Genomic DNA, 8,741 nt, shown 5'->3' with positions numbered 1-8,741 from the left:
TTTTTTTTTTTTTTTTTTTTTTTTTTTTTGAGACGGAGTCTCCCTCTGTCGCCCAGGCTGGAGTGCAGTGGCCGAATCTCAGCTCACTGCAAGCTCCACCTCCCGGGTTTACTCCATTCTCCTGCCTCAGCCTCTGGAGTAGCTGGGACTACAGGCGCCGCCACCTCGCCCGGCTAGACTTTTGTATTTTTAGTAGAGACGGGGTTTCACCGTGTTAGCCAGGATGGTCTCGATCTCCCGACCTCATGATCCACCCGTCTCGGCCTCCCAAAGTGCTGGGATTACAGGCTTGAGCCACCGCGCCCGGCCTGCAGCAGGCTTCTTGGGGCTGTTCCTTTTCTCACATTTATCAGTCATTCATTTTGACCCAGGAGCAGGTACCTTATATTCCAAAGTTCATTTAATTCTAAACAACACTATGCTTTAGGTACTGCCAACTGCCTATTTGAGCTTTGAGCTCATTACTCTCTCTCTACTTGTTTACTCATCTGTATATTGGGGATCATAATATTCTCAAAACTCACAGGGTTTTTGTAAGGAGTCAGACAATGCGTCTAAAGTACACAGTGCATGGCAGAGTGTGTTGGTTAGATGTTGCTGCATAACAAGCTACCCCAAAGCATAGAGATTAAAGAACAACCATTTTGTTTGCTTGTGATTCTGTGGGTCAGGAACTTACACAAGGCTTAGGCAGTTCTGCTCTGTGTGACTTTGGCAGGGGTCATTCTCTGGGACTCTTGGCTAACATCAACCTTCAGCTGAGTCAGTTCCCAGACAGATGTGTGCATGGGCTGAGGACTGGGGTGGACTGGGAAGTCTGGGAAGGCTTCCTTCACATGTCTGGCACCTTGGTGCTCTTCCATGTGCAACCCCCCCGACCCTCCGCTTTTCAAGTGGCTGCTTGGGCTTCCTCACATCATGGCAGTCTCAGGCTGGTCACACTTCTTACCAGGTGGCTGAGTTCCAAGAGGGAGCATTCACGTGAGAAGGTGAAAGTTGCAAATCTTAGGGCCCAGCCTTGAAAGTTCTATCTACAGTGTCACTTCTGCCACATTCTATTGACCAAAACGCAGGTCACAAGGGCAGCCCTGATTCAGAGGGAGAGGAAATAGATCTCACATGTTAATGCAGGAGTGGCAAAGTCACCTTGCAGGAGATTGTGTGGGAAGAGCCGGCCGTAGGCGCAAACACACTGTATCACACCTGGGTGAGTACCTGTCAGGATCAATATCAATATCAGTTCAAGGTCAGGCGCAGCGGCTCATGCCTGTAATCCCAGCACTTTGGGAGGCCGAGGCAGGCAGATCACCTGAGGTCAGGAGTTCAAGACCAGCCTGGGCAATGTGGTGAAACCCCATCGCTACTAAAAATACAAAACTTGGCTGTTGTGGCAGGTCCTTGTAATCCCAGCTACTCGGGAGGCAGAGACAGGAGAATCACTTGAGCCCAGGAGGTGGAGGTTGCAGTGAGCCGAGATTGCGCTACTGTACCCCAGCCTGGAAGACAGAGTCACCCTGTCTCCCAAAAAAAAAAAAAAAAGCTAAGTATCAGTTTGTCCACTTTATTCCCCACTTCGCAGAAGGAGAAACTGATGCTCAGAGAGGTTATACCCTTGTCCCAGATCATCCTGTTAGTGAGTAGCAGCATTGGGATTGGAACCCAGATTTCCCTGACTGCAAAGCCCATGATCTTAACCCCCTCACTTCACTGCCTAGGATTTGGCTGTTTTCCAAGGCACTGCTGGACCAGAACACAGCACAGCTGCTCCTCAAGGCATCTGAGGAACGGAGGGGAGGCCGGGTCCTGACCTTACAGAGCCAAACCCGGCACACGGTGGCTGGCTGGGCAGCGATGCCCCGCCTCCTGACACTCACAGGAAGGTTGAAGCAGAAGGAGACACTTCAAGAGGGTGAGGGCCTGGGGAACGCCATGGGGGTGGGGCCAAGCACTTTCTATGGAACTGCAAGGTAGATTCAGTTCCATCCAAGTCCGGTGATGCTCCAACTCCAACATCTCACACTGGCGTATCCATAGGTTTAGATAAAGGGGTATGGATGATTCCCCTTTGTGAGAAATATACATTTTGACAAAAATCTACTCACTGAAAATTGAATAGGTTTTCTTATGCAGGACTTGTCAGAGCCTTTAACATGCTAATGGACATTGTATATCTCCAGAAGAAAGAGTTAGGTGCAGGGTTTCCCAGGCACATTTTTTGGAATACCTTTTATTTTGACGTAACACCAGACTTGTAGAAAAGTTGCAAGAACAGTGCAAAGAATCCCACAGGCCCTTTATCCAGATTAACTAGCTAGTAACATTTTACATTTCCGTTATCATTCTCATACTCATATTCTCTCTATATGTACATATGTTTAACATATTATTTTATTCCTGAATTGCATTTTCCCAGGTTGCTGACGTAATTCTTTTTTTTCTTTTTGAAATGGAGTTTTGCTCTTGTCCCCCAGCCTGGAGTGCAGTGGAGCGATCTCAGCTCACTGCAACCTCCACCTCCCAGGTTCAAGAGATTCTGCTGCCTCAGCCTCCCCAGTAGCTGGAATTGCAGGCACACAGCATCAGGCTGGGCTAATTTTTTTTTTTTTAGGGGAGGCATGAATAATCCACCCCTACTTTAGCATATAATCAAGAAATAACCGTAATAATGGGCAACCAGCAGCCCTCAGGGCTGCTCTATCTGGAGTAGCCTTCCTTTATTCCTATCCTTTTTTAATAAACTTGCTTTTGCCTTTCACCCTGGACTCACTCTGAATTCCTTCTTGCAGGAGATCCAAGAAGCCCCTCTTGGGGTCTGGATGCAGACCCCTTTCCTGTAACACATCCATCTATGTTATTTTTGATGCTTTTCAGAGTGAGTTGTAGACATCAGAACACCTTACTGAGTAAATGGATTATCATACACATCATGAACTAAAGCTCAAAATTCGCTTACAGTTCTTCCTGCTCTTAGTCTCTCTCCCTTTCTTCCTTCCTCTGATGTAAACTTTACAGGCAATGAAATGTGTACATCTCAGCTGGGAGCAGTGGCTCCCACCTGTAATCCCAGCACTTTGGGAGGCTGAGGAGGGCAGATTGCTTGAGGCTGGGGGTTTCAGACCAGCCTGGGCAACAGAGGGAGACTCTGTCGCTACAAAAATTTTAAAAATCAGCTGGACATGGTGGTGCACGTCTGTAGTCCCAGCTACGTGGAGGCTGGAGTGGGAGGATGGCTTGAGCCTGGGAGGTTGAGGTTGCAGTGAGCCATGATTACACCACTGCATTCTAGCCTGGGCAATGCAGTGAGACCCTGTCTCAAGAAAATAATCATTTTAGTGTTTAGTGGTTTCTCCTTGTGGCTTTAATTTGCATTTCCCTGTTGATGAATGATGTTGAGCCCTTTTTTTCTTTTTTTTTTTTTTTTTTGAGATGGAGTTTCACTCTTGTTGCCTAGGCTGGAGTGCAGTGGTGCCATCTCAGCTCACCTCAACCTCTGCCTCCTGGGTTCAAGAGATTCTAGTGCCTCAGCCTCCCGAGTAGCTGGGATTACAGGCATGTGCCACCATGCCTGGCTAATTTTTTTTGTATTATTAATAGAGACAGGGTTTCTCTATGTTGGTCAGGCTGGTCTTGAACCGCTGATCTCAGGTGACCCGCCTGCCTAGGTCTCCCAAAGTGCTGGGATTGCAGATGTGAGCCACTGCGCCTGGCTGAGCACTTACTCCTGTGTGTTATTTGTTCATGTAGCTTCCTTTGAGACAAGTCACATTAATTTTTTGCCCATTTATTAAATTGTCTTTTACTGAGTTGTAGATACTCTTTATATATTCTGGAATAGAATATTTTCTTCCATTTTGATTTTTTTTTTTTTTTTTTTTTTTTTTTTGAGATGAGGTCTTGTTCTGTCGCCCAGACTGAAATGCAGTGGGATGATCATGGCTCTCACAGTAGCGTCAAACTTCTGGGCTCAAGCAGTCCTCCTGCCTTAGCCTCCCAAGTAGTTGGCACTACAGGTACATGCCACCATGCCCAGATAATTGTTTTTTTAGAGGCAGAGTCTCCCTTTGTTGCCCAGGCTGGTCTGGAATGCCTGAGTTTAGACAATTCCTCCTACCTCAACCTCCCAAAGTGCTGGGATTACAGGCGTGAGCCACTGTGCCCAGCCTGGCCTGATATTTTTTATGCCGTTTAGATTTTTTTCCTTATTGCCTTGGCAAAGAAATACAGTATAATTTTGAATAAAAATGCTAAGAGCAAAAATCCTTACCTGTTCTCAATCTTACAAAGAAAACGTTCAGAATTTCCACAAATAATTTTAACGTTTGGTATTAGTTTTGCAGAGTTTTATTTGTTTGTTTTTTAGAGACAGTCTTGCTCTGTCTCCCAGGCTGGAGTGCAGTAGTGCAATCTCTGCTCACTGCAACGTGCAACCTCCGCCTCCCAGTTTCAAGCGTTTCTCCTGCTTTAGCCTCCTGAGTAGCTGGGGTTACAGGCATACGCCACCACACCCGGCTAATTTTTATATTCTTAGTAGAGACAGGGTTTCACCTTGTTGGCCAGGCTGCTCTTGAACTCCTGACCTTAAGTGATCTGCCTTCCTCAGTCTCCCACAGTGCTAGGATTACAGGCATGAGCCACCGCGCCTGGCCAGTTTTTATTCTTAAGAATGGGTGTTGAATGTAATCAAATGCCTTTTCTGAACCTAGTACATATTCATATGGTTTTCCACCTTAATTTTGTTAATAGAGTGAATTAAATTGGTCTTCAGTGTGAAACCGACCTTGCTTTAGTGGGATTCCCTGCATTTTTTCATATGTATTTTTCTTTCCTTCTACATGTAATTGAATTTGGTTTCCTAATACTTTGTTGAGAAGGTTGGTGTCGGCCAGGCACGGTGGCTCACGCCTGTAATTCCGGCACTTTGAGAGGCCGAGGTGGGTGGATCGCGAGGTAAGGACATTGAGAGCATCCTGGCTACCACGGTGAAACCCGATCTCTACTAAAAATGCAAAAAAAATTAGCCAGGTGTGGTGGCAGGTGCCTGTAGTCCCAGCTACTCCGGAGGCTGAGGCAAGAGAATGGCGTGAACGTGGGAGGCGGAGCTTGCAGTGAGCTGAGATCCAGCCACTGCACTCCAGCCTGGGCGACAGAGCGAGATTCCATCTCAAAAAAAATAAAAATAAAAAAAGAAAGTTGGTACCTGTGTTCATAGCACTATTGGGCTGTAAGTTTCCTTTTTTCACAAAGCTCTTGTCAGGTTTGGGATGAGGTTTATGCCACTTTCATAAACCAAGTCGGGTATTCTCTTCTCTTTTCTGAAGGAGTTTGTATGACATTGGTGGCGATATTCCCTAAATGTCTGATCGCCTCTACCAGCAAAGACGTCTGGAGCGTTTTTTGAAAAACGTATAGAGCTATATAAATGCATAGCCCTATATAAATAGAGACCTGTTCAGATTTTCTGAATTACTTTGCGAATTAGCTCACTTGATTTTCAGAGTATCCTGGGAGAGAGCTAGTGTACTCTGATGGATTTCACAAATGTACCATTTCTGACATGAGTTACAAGTGTGACATCGTGAATCTAGTGACTTCCTGCCCCCAAATTCTTTTCCCTCCTCTCCAAAGCGGCTCGTTTCCCTGAGCCGCCCCTGCTCTGTTCTTCTCTACCATCCTCTGCAGGCACCCTCAGGGTCACTGCTGACTCAGCTGTGCTGGGCGTCCTCCTGCGGGACAAGCACGAGAAGGCAGGGAACGGCACCAGCGTGCGCAGCGTGACCTGTGTCCTTGCCCAGAACAGCAGCCAGGCCTTGCCTGGAGAGCTCCAGCTGAAGGGCCGGCTGCAGGCCCAGACGAGGAACCTGAGGGCCCAGGCCAGCATCCAGGCCCATGCGGCCAGCCTGGCTCTGGGTGGTGCCTGCTCCTGGGGCCCCGGGCATGGCCAGCTTGCGGTTGCCCTGACACACAATATCAGCACGCTGAGTGATGCAGGTAGGACGAGTGGTCCAGGCAGAACAGCTTCTTCCTCCAAGATTCCTAAGTCCTGGAGCCAAGGGAGGGGGGATAAATGAGCCTCCAACCCCCAAATTCACATTCCACCTTTATTTCTTTCCCCTGCTGGCTTCCCCGGCACTCCTGCATCTCCTTCCCTGGGCCATGATTCAGGTTCAGGGCACCAGTTGTTACCATATTGACGTGCTTCAAATCAGATGGTGACAGCCCTTGCCACCAGCCCCCTCGAGGCCTCCCACCCCCTCCCCCATTCCCTGGGACAGCTCATGCAGCGTGGATACCTGGCCTAGCCAGGACCCAAAGGATGCCCCCTGGGACCGCAGTATGAAATAATCCCAGCAGTCCCTGCTCGAGCTCCCAGATACAGCCTGAAGGCTGGAGGGGCTCCTGGCCTGGAAGGGCTCCCAGGTACAGCAGCGAGGGGAGGACACATGATCAGACCCCTGTTTCCCTCTGAGATTTGGGTCCTTTCCTCAGAGAGCTAGAAATCTTACAGAGGACACGGGTCTTATCACCAGCTGCATGTGGCAATTGTGCTGTGAGGTTGGAGTAGATGAAATCGCCATTTCTGTGGCATGTGGACAGTTTCAGATGGTTTAATCTGGTGTTTTGGGGGCAGTAGGACCTGGAGCCGTGGGGCAGGTGTGCTGGTCAGGGCCCCATCATGTTCCCATCGTGAGTAAATGTGGTGGACTGGTCTGAGTGGCCTCTGGGGCTCTGCCCACTCCTGCCCGCTGGCCTCTTCCTCCAGGACTCCCCTCTGAGGCAGGGATGCTCTTGTCTCTTACCCACGTGGCTTCCAACTGCTCAGCACACCTGGCACTGCGGTGCTCGGGGATTCAGCTAGATGCTGCCCTTGGCCTAGAGGACCTGACCCCCGAGTCTCCAGGCCGCCAGCTCCATGCCAGCCTCCGCCACACCCACACCATGCCCAGCCTCAAGCACTGGGGCCTCCCCTTCTCCATAGATGGCCAGGGGCACTTCCAGGTGAGTGAGGAGGGGGCTGCAGCCGGGCCCTTCCAGGGGACACTGGGTCCCAGGGACACCCAACAGCTTTGTTTCTGCCCAGAGTGCGGGACGCAGTCTGGCGGCCGGGCTGACGGTAAACTTGGATGGTGAACAGCTCCACGCAGCCCTGGAGAGGAAGGCAGAGGACAGCCGCCAGGGGCTGGTGCTGGGGCTGCACCACAGCCTCTCGGGGCTGCAGGGCATCCTGCCCTCCCAGCTGGAGATGAGTGGGTTGGGTGCCCATGTGGGCCAGGCTTCAGCCTGCACCAGGCCCTGCCTGGTAGAATGAAGACAGTGGAGGCCCTGGTCCCTCAGTTCCTCCCTGGGGCTCCTGTCCTGGAGAAGCCCCACACCCGCAGCTGTCGTCTTCATTGTTCTCATAAACGAAAAGCAGGAAAGCACCTCGGAGCCCGTCCCCGCGGGTGGCTAAACCGTCCATGGTGGGAGATGGAATGTGAGTGACCAGGGCTCCTGGCCTGAAGCCAGGCTGCACCATCGCTGACTGTGTGACCACACGCAAGGTGCTTCCTCTTTCCCTGACTCGTGTGACTCAGTTTCCTCATCTGCCACCTCCTTCCATGGTTACTCTGAGGTTCAGTTAGCACCGTGCCTGGCGCAGAGGCCCTGCATGCGGGGAGCTCTGCTTACCTTCATCTGATGATAAGGCTGTGGCTTCGCCCTCAAGTCTTTGTGCAAACCTCTCTTTTGGGTTATTTGCCCTTGGTGGCTTCCCCAAAGGGTAGGGTCAAGTGGGTTCTTGGCACCCACGACAGTTCACTCTGGGGTCGGAGAAGAAGTCAGCCCTTTCCCACCCACTGGTCTCTGTAGGTCAACTGCAGTGGAGACGCCTCGCCCACCCAACTGTTAGGACGGTGCCGAGGGGACATCGCTGGGCAGCCTCTCGAGGTATGGGGTCTCTGTCCTGGGCGGGATGGTTGAGGTAAATACTGGGACCCTTCAGCGGGACTGGCACAGCCTGATCACAGGGGCTGCCTGTGGTGTGGCCTGGGGCTGAGGTCACTGCCAGGAGATACTCACATGGTCCCCGTCCTTAAAGAACCCCCACAACCCTAGTGACATGCACCTGGACTCCCAGTTCCCAGGGGCATCAGCTCAACCTGAGGGTCTTCGCATGGTCCCATCTGCAAACACAGGTAGATGTCAACCAGGCCCCAAGGGTTGGAAGCCCACCTCTGTTATGGGCAGCTGGGTTAGTGGGCAGCTGGGCTGGTGGTGAGCACGTCCTAGCATCGTGAGACAAGTGGACCGTGGAGCTCAGGGCTGGCGTGCGGCTCAGCTCAGGTGCCTTCAAGTTCTGTCTGCCGAGGGTGCAGGAAGCACAATGCCTTTCTCCTTGTCCTGTCTGCCTGCCACCACTGCCACCTAAGCGTCATGGGCTCAGGCATTTCTATTTCGTGCCTGGTAGTATCCCCAGGTTTCAGACAGGGTCTGGCATGCAGTAGGTGCTCTGTCAACATTGTTGACCCATGAAGTAGCACTTCCTGCCTCATAAAACCGGTGACATAAAATGATGTGGGGCCTCGCCACCTGTTGCGTGCTCAGGCAGTAACCACAGCTGCTGCCGCGGTTGCTGCTGTTTCTTTTCTTCCCCTCCCCCTCCCCCATTCCTCCTCCTCCCCCATTCTTCCCTCTGCCCCATTCCTCCCCCATTCCTCCCCCATTCTTCCCCCTCCCCCATTCCTCCCCCATTCCTCCCCTTGCCC

General features: G+C 51.2%; 1 protein-coding gene across 1 annotated transcript in view; it reads left to right on the top strand.

Moving 5' to 3' along the window:
* Window positions 1-8,741, top strand: part of LOC111555239 — a 151,804-nt gene that overhangs the window by 95,119 nt on the left and 47,944 nt on the right. Inside the window, exons 38-42 of the mRNA XM_031934456.1 lie at window positions 1,716-1,909; window positions 5,680-5,988; window positions 6,761-6,996; window positions 7,079-7,261; window positions 7,846-7,923. Of these exons, the coding sequence (XP_031790316.1) occupies window positions 1,716-1,909; window positions 5,680-5,988; window positions 6,761-6,996; window positions 7,079-7,261; window positions 7,846-7,923 (1,000 nt within the window). The remainder of the gene's footprint in view (window positions 1-1,715; window positions 1,910-5,679; window positions 5,989-6,760; window positions 6,997-7,078; window positions 7,262-7,845; window positions 7,924-8,741) is intronic.

This window comes from Piliocolobus tephrosceles, chromosome 17 (genome assembly GCF_002776525.5).
Source record: "Piliocolobus tephrosceles isolate RC106 chromosome 17, ASM277652v3, whole genome shotgun sequence".
Taxonomy (NCBI): domain Eukaryota; kingdom Metazoa; phylum Chordata; class Mammalia; order Primates; family Cercopithecidae; genus Piliocolobus; species Piliocolobus tephrosceles.
The sequence above is the reverse complement of the archived record's forward strand: the minus strand, read 5'-3'. Positions and strand labels throughout refer to the sequence as shown.